A 16,604-nucleotide genomic window follows, 5' to 3' on the forward strand; every position below is an offset into this window, starting at 1 on the left:
GTGTTTGACAGACCGGGGTAACAGGCTGGGGCTGAAAGTAGACCAGAGTGCATTAAGAGGATATGTTAGAGCGGAAATTGTATATCCTAATATTTCTTTTGACAGATTAAGAAATTTTAGCAAAGTAAACCTCAAAGTGCAAGTGGATGTGTAGGAAGAAAAGTAATAAAGTATTTCATAGGAAATTGTTAAGTCACATTATATACATGAAAGCAGTGATGATCATTTGAAAGGAGCAAAGATATCATCCGGAATCTCTTTAAGGATCCGGTCATGGTCTAAAAACTCAACAGGAGGAGCTGATTTTAAATAGCCCTGTTCGTAAAGTTTTCACAGAGTCCCAACCGCACCATAGATAACAGATGTGGAGAAACGTTGTCCTGCTTGTGTACAAAATCTAGAGAACTCAGGTACAAGTTGCGGCTCTATTTGCAGCGATCATTCTCCCCTTCCTTATAAACAGTCAGGGCTGTAGATACTCCTTCTGCAGTAGCCCGGGTCTGAGCCAGTTCAGTTCGGACGGCCAGAAGTTCTGCCTCTTGAGACGCTAATTGGGCCGCCTGGGATTTTAACCTCTTGTCTTGATCTTGTGCAAGGGTTTCTGCGGAATGTAGTTTCTGGGTTAATTGATCAATGTCTCGTTGATGTACCAAAGCTTGTTGCTCCGAGCGCTGCTGGTGTATAATGTCAATCTGGCTCTTTTCTTCCTGAATGTTTTTAAGCTGGTGGTTGGCCTGCGCTATGGACACTTCCATATGGGTATTCCTTCTGGTCAGGTCCTTTATTTCGACTCTCAGGGCATGACTAGCCTGCGCAGGGTCATTTAATTGGAACTCCAATTCTGTTACCATGTCTCGCAGCACCTTGCTGTGGTAATGAGCGGCATGGAAGGATGGGTTTATTATCAGGGACTCTGCACAAGCCTGGGACATAAAGGAAATATCTGATAAGAGCGGGGAGGATAATAGTTGCTGGGATCATCGAAGTTTACCTTGATATACAGCTCTGAGAATCTATCCATTTGGGAAGGTAGCAGCAAGAGTTCCATCTGCTGCATACTTTCTTCCCATAAAGTGGCCCAAAGACATTTCATTATAAGGAAGCTGGTGGAGACATCTTGCTATGACCTTAACCTAGCCTCAGAAGGGGTAGTGGTACGGTAATGGTGATGGATGGGTGGCGGTGGCTGTGAAGGTCCAGCAGCTGAGCCAGAAGGAGCTGAAGGGGGCACATGAGAAGGCTCTGGAGGTGAGGTAGTCGGTGAAGGGCGATGTGAGGGGCCGACTTCAGTGCTCGGGTGCTGTTGAGAGGTTGAAGGTTGAGTTAGCGGAGGTTCGGCCGGAGCCTCGGGTGGAGCAAGAGGAGTATTTGTCTGGCTCGGGATAGGAGTCGTGGTTGCAACAGGAGGTGAAGGATGAGGAATAGCGGAAGGGCCCGAGTCTTGGCTAGGATGGGGGGCCTTGCGGCGAAGTCTCTGAGCTAAAGGCTGGTCATCCAAGTCAGAATCTTCGGAAGGTAGCCGAACCCTACGCCGAGAAGAAGAGGAAGCATCACGACTCGAGCGGTCATTTACAGAACGTGCCCAACGAGCCTCCTGGGAGGCATCTCTGAAGGCAGGGTTGGCATAAGTCACGTTGGTTGATCTTCGACCACGGCCGCGACTAGGGCTAGAAGTCGGCCGGGAAGGATTAGTTGATTGAAGAGGCGACGGGGCGGATGACCGGGCTGTAGGCGAGGGTCGAGGATGAGCAGGAGCACCAGGCCGGGATGTAGACGAAGTCCTGGGCAAAGGAGGTAGATCGGGCAATAGAAGAGGCTCTGCGGGGAAGACGGGGTCGGGGATTTGCAGTGGTAGCCATACCGACATGGGTCGAAGTCGAGTAGGGGATCGATCTCCTTTTTAAAATAACTCGATCGCGTCGCATTATTTCCATATCACTTATAGGAAGAGGCTGAACCTCTGAGGCATGGGTTAAAACATCAGCTGTACAAGACAGAGTGTGGGATCAGCTATAGTAGGTAAAACAAAATGCATGAGGTTATAAAAGAACCAAAAGAGAAAGTTACCCAGGGAGTGAGGTGTTTCAGAAGTAAGATAGCTCAGACGGAAATATGACAACAATTCCTCAGACAATAGGTGCGTTAAGTTCAGTTGTCATCCTGCTAAGCGAGATGAAGCCTCTATATAGGAGGTATCAAGATGAAAATCCCCTAGTGGAGGGGTCAGGGGAAGTGACGATTGCCATTGCAGGGGCCATTCTACCTCATGGGGAAATCGAATGAAGAAGAGCTTGCTCCTCCAGTTCGTTCCGAAAGGCTATAGGGGTGAGAAAAAAGAAGTCCGAAGACGCAGCTGGAAGCAGAGTGAGCCTTCTTCCTGCTGTCGAAGGGTGAAGAAGCAATGGAACAAAGGGGCAGGCCAAGATAGCTCGCATACATCGCAGAGTACTACAAATCCACAGAGGAGCCTTATAGAATTCGACGTTAGTTGTCCCAGGGGAATTTTGAAGTGGCGGCACACGTCAAAAAAGAAGGGGTGAGAGGAAGACGAAGGTTGGCCATAAACTGTTCTTTAAAGAAGGTGCAATATCCATCGGGAGGAGCGAAAAATTGGTGCACTCCGGTGGGGATGATCACATGTGCATTATCCGCAACTCCGTAGGTTTATCGCAGATCATCCCGGTCTAGTTCGTCGAAAGTGGATGAGCTAGGAAAATACGTCGCCGCCAGAGAAGACAGAAGAGAGGAGGATGCCATGTGAAAAGAAACAGAAGGAGAAGAAATCAAGCAAGAAGCTACTGAACCAAAATAGAGGTTTAAGCGCAGCAATGGATTCAGGAGGGAAAAAGAAGAAGTCGAGGAAAAGGTGGCTAGTAGAAGTGAGGGGGAAGTATTTATAGGCGCTAGGCAGAGGGGCAATTTAGTCAGTTATCATCTACCGGTCCACAACAATTGGCGGGAGGAAAGAGGGTCGATGGATCTTCTTTGAAAATAACGTCCAAGGGTATATCTGGAAAAGTGTCGACGTGAAGTACGAGGAGATAGGTTTTGGGAAAAGACGCAACAGTTATGTCTTATGAACTCTTAACCCATGCTTTCCCGCTCTGGTCTTAACCCTCGCTTTCTCGCTCTGGTATTATCCTATACTGGATTAAGTTGGAAAAAGCAGGCAGGGGTGTGTGGCTGAGCCTGGTCAGTCAGCAGAGAAAGGAGAGTGAAATAGGTCGAGATAAGGAAGTGAGCCCCGACCGGGGTTATCTAACACTTGAACTAGAAGGTTGAAGTACACCTCCATATCGCCACGGTCCATACTGGTCAGGAAACATACAAGGTCGCCACGTTCCATACCGGTCAAGAAACATACTAGGTAATAAGAAACTAACTAGCTAAGGGAAGTTCAAAAACTAGCAGTCATGTCATAGCATATCATAAAAGAGTTAAAGGGTCCTATATAATAACTAGTTCTGACATACGAGAATCATCGACAATATTTTAGTTACATAGACACATCAAAGTTCAGCATACATTGCCACATCAGAGTTCAGCATCAGTAGGAGATGAGGGGAGGAGAAAGAGGTCGTCATCATCCTTGAAGGTAGGATACGACCCGGCCGGAAGCTCGTTCATCAGGCGAGCAGTGTCCAAGAAGTTTTCCAAAGGGGCGGAGTGAAGCAAACCCTGCTCAAACATTTGATGAGACCCGCTAGCCGCGCTGCAACTCTGCATAAGGTTCATCAAACCTCCTATCTTCTTCAAAAAGAAAGGAGATGAGACATAGGATAACCTATATGCTCTCAGACGACCAGTTTCACCTGCTTGATAATCTGCCAGCTCTGCCCGGGCCTTCTCAGCATCAGCTTGGGCCAAAGCCAAATCTTTTTGACTCTGGGAAGCATTCTCCTAAGCCTTCAAAAGATCGGTCTGTAGTGATTTGATTGTAGTTTGGCTAGCCTCCCAACGACTTTGGATAGCCTATTCCCGATCGACGCTGGAGGCTAGTTGACCCTGAACATCGGTTAAGTTTTTCTGAAGAGTCTCCCGAGTTTCTTGTAGACTCTTCAGATCAGAGGATAGAGTTGTCAACTGGGCGTCCTTCTCATCCAATTCAACCATGAGCGAGCGACGTCGCTCCCCCTCAGAGGCCAGTTTGGACTCGCTAGTCTTCAGAGCTACCTCGAAGGTCTTTATTTTGTCAAAATTTGCATGGGAAATATTTTGGGCAGACTCTGCAGACTCCCCAATCAATCGAAGATACCCCTCCAGGTCCCTGGGTGTCGGGTTGAGTGGATCGCGAGGTGTAAGCGGCAGCTCCAATTCTTAAAGGCGAGCCTTCAGCACCTCATGCTCCCTCTGTAAATTGGCTGCATATTAAATCACACTAAGGCTGGCGGAGCAGGCCTGCATAAGACACAGAGGGAAGGATTATAAGGAGTTCCGGAGAAGGAGCCCTGAGAAAAGAAAAACTCACAGAAATTATTTGGCGAGAGGCGTGATCCAGTCCCTCCATCAACAGATTGTTCCAAAATCTCCGATTGCCTGATCGCCAAGACATGGCTAACTCGCCATGCAGCTGAACCAAGCCAACAGTGGGAGGAGCCTCTTCTGCAGCTTCTTCGGCGGCATCAGGCTTAGTGGAGTAGGGCAGGCGCCAAGAGGTGGTGAAGGCATACTTTTTGGGGATTTTCCCCCGGGATCGAGAGGTGGAGGCCGGAGCGGCTACAGGAAGCAAGGCAGACACAGTTGTAGAGCTTCCGGGCTGGTCTATTATGAGAAAGGGGAGCTGCCCTGGAGAGAAGGTCTGAGCGGGAAGAGTAGCCTGCTCGGGAGACAGAGCTCGAACGGGTGTTGGGGCTGATATTTTGGGCGATAGGGTGGGAACCTCGGGTCCAAGAGCAATCTCCCGGTCGGGCGTAACAGCCTTGGCCTCTGAAGATTGAGAGGCTGCGGATGAATGCTGGCCAGGATGAAGAGGCGAAGGAGACGCCTGAACCGCGGGAATAACCCTCTTCCTTTTGCGCTGGAGGCACAGTCGTTTAACGGGAGGGGGAGAAGCGGCTCGTGCTTCTTCGACCTGTTCTAATGGGGCAAGGTCTTCCATTGAGGCAGCATCCAAGGGAAGAGTGGGGGAAGCTTCCGCCTGGGCTGGTGCAGGAGGGGCAGACTGTGAGCAAGCTGCTAAGCCCTGTTTAAGCTCCACACTTAGGGCTTTCAAAACGGCAAGAGATTGCTGTTTTATATTTGAAGAATAGGACCGGAGCATAGTAGCCTCTGCAAAGTGAAAGAGAGATATCTCAGTTAGCGAAGAATAGCAAGAAGGAAAATAGAGCCTTACCTAATGGAGCCCCTATCTTTGCAGGAACTGGGCTGAGCCCGAAAGAATACAAAAAACCTTCCAATAGTATTATAGACAAGCGAACGCTCACGCCTTGTAGTTTTTCTGAAGCGGCATCGTAGGAAGACTGATGTTGGTGTACAGGGAGATTAGTAGAATGTCAGAGCGCCATTTGGTTGGATCGACCAAGGGCTCAGGTAGTCTAGCAAAGAAAAAATGAGATTTCCAACCTTTGTTGGAAGAAGACATGTCAGAGAAGAATTTATAACTAGGTCTAGCTTGCACCATGAATACCCCTGGTTCAGATCGTTTGAAGGAATAAAAATGATGAAATAGCTGAACGGTCAAGGGGATTTGATATATGCGACAAAGAATGACGATGCCACATACAACTCTGAAGAAGTTGGGAGCAAATTGAGAAGGGCAGATACCAAAGTATTGGTTCAGGGAGGAGATGAACGGATGTATGGGAAAACGAAGGCCTCCTAGAAGCTGGTCTTTGAAAACAGTCATGAAGCCTTCAGGAGGGGATGCAGGATGTTCACTGGATGTGGGGACTCGAAGTTCGTAATCCTCGTTAAGTTTCATGTTAGACCGGACTACTGACAGGTCATGGTCATCTATGTCAGAAATGTCATAAGAGTACCAGAAGGAGGCCTTACCGCCCACCATTATCAAAGTGAGGAAGGTTGAAGAAGAGGTCAGTCGAAAGGGGGAAGAGCACCAGGCGTAAAGAGTCGAGAAGGAGAAAGGCTAAGGCACCAGGGACAGCAAAACAGCGAGGCAGCGAAGGCAGCCGAAATGCTCAAGGCGATGACGGCGGACTGCCTTTAGGGATTATAAAGTGGGTTTTCCTAGGGAATATCGAAAGATGAGTCGAGTATATTTTTGGGTAAAGCGCCCAATGTCGTCCGACCATAGAACGACATACTCTTGTGGGAAGTCGTGTACAAAAAGGAGTTGAATCGGCGGCATCATATGACGTAAGCAATAAAGGCGTGGGACAGTTGTCACCCCCTAGGAAACGTATTAATGATAGACGTGATAAGGAAATCATGAGAGGAAGCGAGCGTACAGAAATGTCTGCCATGCGATCTTCTCAGGAAGCGGTGAAGAAAATTGGCGGGAAAGAAATTTGAATGTTGCAATGCTACACGACATCATTTTCCTGAGGGCAGAGTAAGATTTTAATATTTTTTATCTTAACAATACGTCTGATACTGTATATCTCTTGACTGCAGACAGGGTCAAAGCGACCCCTTTATGCAATCCTTGGTTGGGAACTCACCCCCGATCGGGAAATCACCCCCAGGTCGACAACATCTGTTCCCGAACGGGCTTTCCTAAGAAGTCCCGGTTCATTATCCTAGACTCTCGCCCCAGTGCGAGTTATAAGTGAGCATGACTCTCACGCTCAACGACCTTCCTAGTCGGCTGTCCCAGACTCTCACCCCAGTGCAAGTTATAAGTGAGCATGACTCTCACACCCAACGACCTTCCCGGTCGGTTGTCCTAGACTTTCGCCCCAGTGCGAGTTATAAGTGAGCATGACTCTCACGCCCAACAACCTTCCCGGTCGGTTGTCCCAGACTCTCGCCCCAGTGCGAGTTATAAGTGAGCATGACTCTCACGTCCAACGACCTTCCCGGTCGGTTGTCCCAGACTTTCGCCCCAGTGCGAGTTATAAGTGAGCATGGCTCTCACGCCCAACGACCTTCCCAGTCGGTTGTCCCAGACTCTCACCCCAGTGCGAGTTATAAGTGAGCATGACTCTCACGCCCAACGACCTTCCCGATCGGTTGTCCCAGACTCTTGCCCCAATGCGAGTTATAAGTGAGTATGACTCTCACGCCCAACGCCCTTCTCGGTCGGCTGTCCCAGACTCTTGCCCCAATGCGAGTTATAAGTGAGCATGACTCTCACACCCAACGACCTTCCCGGTCGGTTGTCTCAGACTCTCGCCCCAGTGCGAGTATAAGTGAGTATGACTCTCACGCCCAACGACCTTCTTGGTCGGCTATTCTAGACTCTCGCGCCCGTGCGAGTTATAAGTGAGCTATGCTCTCACGCCCAATGACCTTCCCGGTCAGTGCAATGATTTTCTCGGTCAGCACTCCTTATATTCACCGAAGCAAAATACAACAAGCCAAGTTCTCGTGCCTGACTGGTCAGTAAGCCATATTTTCAGGGTTTCTGCTAAATATGAAATTTCACAGGCACATTCTCAAGTGTCTCAGTTGCTCCGGCCGGGGGATCATATGTTATGAGGTAAGAGGAAGGTGGGGTAAGCAAGTTATCTTTATTATTTTTATTAGAAATATCAAGAAAAATGCAGGTGCTTTATAGAAACATATCAACACTAGAACCAGAGGACAGGGGGCTACATCCTGAACGAAATCCAAGAAGCATGTTTTATTTCACTAACAAGAGGAACATCTTTTAAGGGTTTACATTGCTACCAAATCTAGAGGCTTGATCCTTCTTGGACAGATGAGCTTGAGCTCTAGTTAGATCTTCCTTGATAAGATCGATAGCATGCTTCAGTCGCTCAATAGTCTCATCTTTAATCTATCCTTCCTCTTTCAGGAGAGCCACCTCGTCCTCATGTTTCATCTTCAAATAGATAATGTAGTGAGCCTGGCTCTGGAAGTTCGATTGAGCTTTCAGCTTGAGAGCAATTTCAGCCCGAGTTCGGGATTTGGAGGCCAGCCAGAGGTTTTCCATTTCATGAGCAAGGGACGCTTGAAGATCTTTACTCGGTGACATCTCCAGCAAGGCTTCCTCTTTCTGAGCAAATAGCTCCGTCAGATGGGCGATTTTCCAAAACAAAGAAGCAGGTTTGCTGGATTCTGTTGCAGGTTCCATGGAGGCTTAATGCAACAAGAGGATAGCTTGAGGCAAAGAGGGGAAAGGTATATTCAGACTTTTTATAAGGAAGGAGAAGGTGAAGGGATTTCCTCGAAACTTGAGTTGACGCTTGGAAACCAGTGTAGCATTTATAGGAGAAGAGTAGGCTTGGAAATTGGAGAATCAATATACACACAGAACAATCCCATTTATCTCCTAGGACGGTGAGAAATTCTGAAGAAGATAGACGGGAAATAGGTCGGCAGAGGACGCAAGAACCAGGTCAGATAACAAAGGGACTTGGGTCTAGTCAGTCGGACTAGAGCCTCCTTCGACTAGACTTGAGGGGGAGGCTTGTGATACGGTGCATGATTGTGGGGTCAGTAAGATGATGTGGTTAGGAGTCAAGACCATAGGAAGGTCAAGAGTCTAGCCCCCGTGGAGGTCAGAAGTCAAGCTTACGTGGAGGTCAAAAGTGTAAAATATCAAAAAAAAAAAAAAGGCGAATAATGATAAGGGAATTTTCCAGAATTTTTAGAAATTTTTTTGAAATTTTTCAGAGATCATATGGCTCAGGTTATGGGGATAAAATCGGGGCCCGGAAAAGCCTGTTTAATCTACCCCACTGAGCGAGGAAAAGCTTTATTTCTTTTCCTATTTCCTTTTTCTTATTTTTCTTCTCCCCCGTGCCCTCACCCGAACCTCGCCCGCACCCTTCTTCTTCCTCCCGCCGAACCACTGCGTGCCCTAACCACGGCAGTTTCTTCTCCTCCCGCGTGCATAAAGCAGGGACCAAAGAGAGGCCGACACTTCTCTTCTTCCCCTTATTTCTTCCCCCACGCCGCCGACACCTTCCTACCAACGCCTCCCTTCTCTTCTCCTCTGTCCCTGCCCAAGCACCGGCGAGCGTGAGCCACTACCAGTCGAGCCACCCTCTTGATCCTTTCCTCCTCTGGCACCGCCCCTCTCATGCGACACCAAGCCACTGCAGCCGAGTCAGTCGATTTTCCCGTGCCCTAGGTTGGGTTCACAGTCACCTAACTCTCCTTCCCTCTACCCTAGCGACGGCAGATGACCGCCCCTCTACCGACCTCACGCCTCGGCACTGGTTGCTTATCACCAGGTGCTGTCGTGCCACAGATCGGCCTAGTAGTGCCCTAGTTCTCCACCGTCGTAGCCACCTAGCCTCACTGTGCCGCCTCTCCCCTGCCTTTGTCGGTTTCCTGATCATTTCCCCTAACTGATGGCATGAGCACGGGGTCGCCTAGCAGTGATCTTGGAGGTAGGTACGCTTCCTAGTGGTGATTGGTGTATCTCATCTCGATATTGTGTTGATTGGGTGTTTCCTTTTGGATCCGGGTAGTGAGGAGGGTCTTCCAGCAGCCACCCATTTTCCGACAGCCACCTTCTAGTGGCAAACAACCCTATTGGGCAGTAACTCTTGGATTCCAGTAGCGAGAATGGCTGTGAACTTGAGGTAAGGGTAGGGATTTGATAGATGGGTTGAATTTGGTATAAGTTGGATTGTGGATTAGGTTTATGTTATTGTTGATTAGGGTTTTTGCCCTAATTTAGTGTAAAAGATTTTATTTAGCTATTTATAGGAGTGTAGCTAAATAAAATATTTATTTATTGGTGACATAGGACTTTGACGTGAGACGAGTATCTCGACGTCGAATTTGGATCGGTTTGGACTATCCTATTGGAGGCGGGTATCTTGACTTATCTTTGATAATGTCATGTTGATATGTTTAGTAGGTTATAACCTTTAGTAATAATTATGTTTTTTCTTGTTTCGGTATGTCACTACCAGATACCTGTTACATGCTTGTTTGCTCACCTGTTATGCATTTTATGTTAGTACCCACATGATTATATATATGCTTATATGGTAGTGACATACCATACCTTATTATGCTCAGGACCTAGGTTTTTATACCCTACCTGACCTGTGTACCTTAGGTCTTCAGATTTGACAATCGATACTACGGTACATATTTTATATATATGGATATTGCTATACTGATCAGGTTATTGCCATGCTTAGTGTCATGCATCATCTCGCATGATTGCATGCTGTGCGATAGTCTGCTCCATTATTGTTGAGTACATTGTCAGTTTCATCTCTATCGGTGCTCCGTTGGTCCGCTCATGGGTAGCGTGACGCAGCGTGGTAGCACGTCAGTTTGCTCGGTGGTGCTCTGCTGGGATGCTCATGGGTAGTGTACTGCAGCGTGGTAGCATGCCGGGATCCCTCCCCGTCATCATGTACCGGGAGATGAGAGCATTGCGCTCCCCCATTTATGATTTGGGGTAGGAGGATAGGTGTACTCCGACAGCATCCCGCCCACTCGATCACTCATCAGGAGCAGTGACGGCAGAGTGCACGGTTGTCACAACCCTACCCACTCGGTCTCACCATTGTGTGTGATATGGCTGACTGACGTCAGGGGTGACCATGTCATTGACATCATATGCATTTATGCATTTACTGATTGTGTTTGTTGCATTTATATGCTGCATTTGGATGGATGCATATGTTTGACATGCATACAGGATTTATGATACTCTTGGTCTGACGACCTGACTATTTTGATAGGAGGCCCTGGTGAGTACAGTTCTCTTCAGGCTTTTCTATTGTGTATTTTCTAGCTTTTGTCCAAGAGACTGTGCTCCATAATTATTACTATTTGTTATAGTTTACTATACATGTCAACTAGGTATCTGCTGAGTTGTTGAACTCACCCCGTGGACACTATCTTTTCAGGTACCAGGTTGTTTATGGAGTCGCTTGGAGTATCCTGCCCGTCGGTTCCCACGTCACATCAGAAGACTTACCGGTTTCATTTATGCTTTATTTGTTTTTATGTATTAAGAGTGCTTAGCATTGTATATTCTGGTTTTGGTGCTGGAGTGTTGTTATGTGGTATTTTGTGTTGTTTGATGGTTGTGTAAGCCTAGCCGACTAACAATTTTGTATTTTGGTTTGTATTTGGTTTTCTATCATTTTTTCACTGTGTTTTGGTTTAGTACAACCGAGTGGGCTGCTAGTGTGGTTGTTTAGATATTTTATTGTTATTATTTCGACCGTGTTGGCCGAGGTATATGTGGCCCTGAGGGCATTGTATATATGTCACAGATTGTCACCCGTACAAGGGAGATGCTGCCGAAATTTCTTCGGACAAGGACTCCTCCGGGGCCAGTAGAATACCGTTTTATCTTAGTTAATTTCATCAGTAGATAATTTATTTACTCTTGTTACATCGGTCAGAATAAGTCTGATTTACACTTGTTGATTTGGGTAGTCGTGGATCGATATACTTTAGTTGCTTGTGGAGGATTAATGTATTCTTGATTAGTTAGTAGATAACCAATTTAATTTTGTTGGTCCGATCAATAGGGGATTGTCATACTCTACTTTTAGAGGTTCGAATCTTTGGGTTATTTGTGCTTAGTTGGGTATCTAGAGCACATTTGAGTACATGACTTGTACAGACGTGGAAAAGACTGAATTAGCCGTATACCATTGTCGGTGTGATCAGTTTATAGAGGATCGATGTATCCTATTCCATGTGGTCTTTAATTTTTGACTGTATGTACCTAGTTGGATAACTTAGAAGGTAATATAGGGAATGTCAGGTTGATTTGGGTTATATATGCTGATTATTCATATCTATGTTGCATGCACATATGATTGTTATGTGTTGTAGGAGTCCTGTGATAGACTGTCCATTTGCAGGTAGTATTTGTATACATGTTCCGATATGGTTATTGTGGATTCTTTGTGGATTATAGCTATGTAGTTAGATGTATGTGTCAGAATATATTATTGAAGGTATCATGTCGATTAAATCTGTGTTATGATATGTGTACATGTGTTTGGAGTATTATGGGAGGTATCTTGTTGATTATATTTGTTCTGTGTGTACACTCGTGTTTATTATGATTTATTGGAAGTATTACGTTGATTATACTCTTGGCATGGGTGTATATATGTTAGGTGAGTGTTGTTTGAGGTGTATTGTCGATTATACCTACGTTGATATATGCACATGGGTTCAGTATGCATTGTTGGAGGTATCACACTAATTTATACCTGTGTTATAAGTGTGTTGGGTGTGTACTGATTGGAGGATTATGTCGATCATACCTATGTTGTGTGTGCACGTGTGCCAAGTGTATTGTTGGTGGCATCATGATGATTCTACTTATGTTGAATGTAGAATGTGGAGTGTCTATATTATGTCATTCGTTGTATTACCCTGTCAACTAATTCTCCTATTGGTGGATGACCCACTAGGAAGTTGATAGAGTTGACGATGGATTTGATTTGATTACTAGGTTATTATACCCCTAGCTGCCACAGTGATATGTGGTAGAGTGATCTCGTGCAGTCTCTAGTTGGATAGTAAGATGTCTTGGTCATATATTATGGATTGTTTTGGTGGAGCGTTGCTCCCACCTATTTTAATTATTGTGGTGGAGCGTTGCTCCCATTTATTTAGGATTATTGTGGTGGAGCGTTGCTCCCACATATTATGGATTGATTGTGGTGGAGCGTTGCTCCCACATATATTAGATGGTTGTGGTGGAGCGTTGCTCCCATAGATTTTGGATTGTTGTGTTGGAGCGTTGCTCCCATATAGGTTGCCTTGTTGGTGGTAGAGCATTGATCCTACATATGTAGTATTTTTTGTGATGGAGCGTTGCCCTCACATTAGATGATCTATTCTTTGGTGATTTGAAGTTAGTGATCAGATTTCGGACTTGTTATCGGGGATCTCTGGATGAGAATATTTGTTGTACAGATATTATGAGTTTTTGGTAATGCCATTTGGGCTTACCGATGCTTCAGTGGTATTTATGGATCCGATGAACCGCATCTTTATGGAGTATCTAGATCAGTTCGTTGTCATTTTCATCGACATACTGATCTACTCGCGTTCCGAGGAGGAACAGGCATAGCATCTTCGCATAGTCTTGGAGACTTTTCGAAGACATCAGCTATACGCGAAGTTCAGCAAGTGTGCCTTCTGGCTATCTTCAGTCGGTTTTCTGGGTCATGTGGTCTCTAGCCGAGGTATTTTCAGTAGACCCTCAGAAGATCAAGGCTGTCACCAGATGAGAGTAGCCGAAATGAGTGCAGGAGATCCGCAGTTTCTTGGGACTGGTAGGATATTACAGACCTTTCGTCGAGAGTTCTCCCGTCTAGCTATACCAGTGACACGCCTGACCAGAAAAGGCGTGAAGTTCACTTGGTCAGAAGCCTGTGAGACCAGCTTTAAGGAGCTGAAGCGGAGGTTAATATCGACACCAGTTTTGGTTTTGCCTTCTGGAGAGAACGGATTCGTACTCAACACCGATGTTTCTCTACAAGGTTTGGGCGTTGTTTTGATGCAGCACGGCAAGGGAGTCTCCTATGTTTCTCAGTAGTTGAAGGAGCATGAGAAGAACTACCCAGTACATGACTTGTAGCTGGCCGCCATTATTTTTTCCTTTGGCGGCATTATCTGTACGACATTACCTTTGAGATTCTCACGGATCACAGAGTCTCAAATATAGTTTCACCCAGAAGAAACTTAATCTCTGACAGAGGAGATTGATGGAATTCCTGAAGGATTATGACTGTACCATTAGCTACCACCCGGGAAAAGCTAATGTGGTTGCCGATGCACACAGCAGGAAGTCCAGAGGGGCTTTGGCTTGCCACTGAGTTTCAGTTACAGACTTGGTTCAGGGTTTCTCCGAGTTGGGCCTTCAGGAGCAGGGACAGAAAGAGCAGGGTATTCTGGTTACCATGGTTGCTCAGTCATCAATCAGGACAAGGATCCGAGAGGCCCAGGCCGATGATCTGCATTTGCCTTTTATTGGTAGCCAGATAGCTTCTGGATAGCAGACCGAGTTCACACGAGATGACGAGGGTATTATATACTTCCAAGGCAGATTATGCGTACCTCAGTCTCAACCGGTCTTACAGGAGCTACTTCAGGAGGCTCATCGCTCTCGATTTACGATCCATCCAGGTGGGACTCTCATATATTGATATTTGAAGTGTTCCTATTGGTGGAACGGTATGAAGAAAGACATCGCAGAATTTGTAGCTAGATGTCTTGTCTGTCAGCAAGTGAAGGTTGAGCACCTGATACCTACCGGATTATTTCAGCGGATTCCTATTCCTGAGTGGAAATGAGAACACATTACCATGAACTTTATGGTGGGTTTGTCTAGGACACGACGAGGCTATGACGTGATTTGGGTAATCGTTGGTCGATTAACCAAATCCGTGCACTTCTAAGCGATCCGGAAGACTGATTCCCTGGATCGATTGGCAGATTTGTATTGTCGGGAGATTATCAGATTACATGGTGTCCCTTTGACTATTATTTCGGATAGAGACCCCCGGTTCACGTCTCGTTTCTGGTAGAGTCTACAGCAGGCCTTGGGCACTCAACTCTGTTTCAATACAGTTTTCCATCTGCAGAAAGATGGACAGTCAGAGCAGACCATTCAGACTTTAGAGGACTTGCTGAGATCTTGTGTATTGGATTTTGGAGGCAGTTGGGAGGACCACTTGTCATTGGTAGAGTTCGCCTACAACAACAGCTTTCATTCGGCTATCCTGATGGCACCGTTTGAAGCGCTGTATGGTAGGCCTTGTCGGACATGTTGGTTAATCCTAAAAAAACGTACCGGTTCCACTGTACAAAAATTTTTGTACAAGTGTCGAACCTTTTCTTAAATAACCTATTGTGTTCTTTAGAAGTTAAATTAGGAATCGCAGGCGGAACTTAACATCATTGATTCCAAATTTAACTTATCTGTTCTTAATGGTTTAGATTTGAATCGCAAGCGGAACTTAACACTATTGATTCAAATCTACCTAGATTATTAATTTCATAAATATTAATTTCTAAAATTGGCTTCCAGGACTGCATGGCGAGGCACATGGCCTTTTTGGATATGGGAGCAACCACCACCGCCTAGGCAAAGCCTTTTAAGGAAAGCTAATATTTATTTCCTTAAATAACTCTAGGTTAACCAAAAAGAACAATCAAATCACAAATTTGAAAAAGAAGAAAACACAAAATCGAAAAATAAATTCGATTAAACTAGATCTAATTGCCTCTTGTATTTAGAATTCATACAAAGAAAAACAACTAGTATGATACAGAAGAAAAATACTAGTTATACATTCTCTTTGTAAGCTAATGACCTCAAGATCTTCTGTCGTATTCCTCGCCTCGCCTTGGACGTCATGTGGGCGACAATCCTCCAAGATGAACACCACCCAAAAGAGTCCTTCCTCTTCCTCTAGAATTCGGCCACCACCACCACCAAGGAGAAGAGAGCAAAGGGAAAGGGAGAAAGGAGAGGGCCGCCCACCAAAAGATCACCCAAGTAAAAGAATAAGAGTTGTGTCTCATGAAGCCCCCTCACCCCTTCTTTTATATTACTTGCCCAAGGCAAATAAGGAAAAACTTTTTACAAAAAATAAAATCATCCAAGAGTTTTTCCTTTTCCCTTTTATTATTCCTTTTCTTTCCTCTTGATTGAATCAATCACCAAAATTAATTGGATGATGATTTTATTATTTTAATATGGCCGGCCACCTTGCTTGGGCACCAAGCAAGGTTGGCCGGCCCCCACAAGAGAAAGAAATAAATAATTTTTATGTAAAATTTTACAAGAAAAACTCTTATAAAATTCTACAAGCTCTTTTTCCTAAAGTATGAGTTAAAAAAGGAAAGTTTCTAAAAATTAAAACCATGTTTTAAAATTTAAAAACTCTCTTATAAAATTTCCTTTTTTAACGTGATGATAGAAAAATTTAATTTTAAAACTTATCTCCCTTTTTTTTATTAAACCATGAGGATGGTTAAAAAAGGAAAGTTTTAAAACTTTTAAAACTCTCTATTAAAACATGTGGCTTAATTCAAATAAGGAAAGCTTTAAAAATTAAAATCTCTCTTTTAAAACTTATAGTTTTCTACAAAAAGAAGATTTTTAAAAAAATTCAAAACACCCCTCCTATTTGAATTAATCTTGGTCGGCCCCTACAAGCTTGGTCACCAAGCAATAGGGTCGACCCCTATAAGAGGATGTGGCCGACCATTGTTTGGTCACCAAGCAATGGTCCGACCCCCTTCTTGGACACCAAGAATAGCCTTACATTTCGATGGACTTGAGGCTATAATGAGGCTATGACAGGGACCTGGAGGAGAAATTGGTTTTGGCCTTCCGATGAGCTTGAGTATCCCGTGCTCGCCCCGAACATACAACTCAAGTTCATCGATAATAACTCATTCCACTAAAGAGTTATTATCGCACTATCGCACCAATCCCAAATTACATTATGGGCTCCTTCTTATCATGAGTGTGTTAGTCTCCCTGTGTTTAAGATTACGAATGCCCACTAATTAAGTAA

At 45.3% G+C, this 16,604-nt stretch overlaps 1 protein-coding gene across 1 annotated transcript; it reads right to left on the reverse strand.

The window, feature by feature from the left end:
- Positions 1 to 425: 425 nt before the first annotated feature.
- LOC122019189 (vegetative cell wall protein gp1-like) lies at positions 426 to 1,867 on the reverse strand. The gene is made up of 3 exons (XM_042576688.1): positions 1,159 to 1,867; positions 992 to 1,062; positions 426 to 923 (listed from the first exon to the last, which is right to left on the reverse strand). The coding sequence occupies exons 1-3, from the start codon at positions 1,865 to 1,867 to the stop codon at positions 426 to 428; spliced, it is 1,278 nt and encodes a 425-aa protein (XP_042432622.1).
- Positions 1,868 to 16,604: the final 14,737 nt, after the last annotated feature.

Source organism: Zingiber officinale, chromosome 9A (genome assembly GCF_018446385.1).
Source record: "Zingiber officinale cultivar Zhangliang chromosome 9A, Zo_v1.1, whole genome shotgun sequence".
NCBI lineage: Eukaryota > Viridiplantae > Streptophyta > Magnoliopsida > Zingiberales > Zingiberaceae > Zingiber > Zingiber officinale.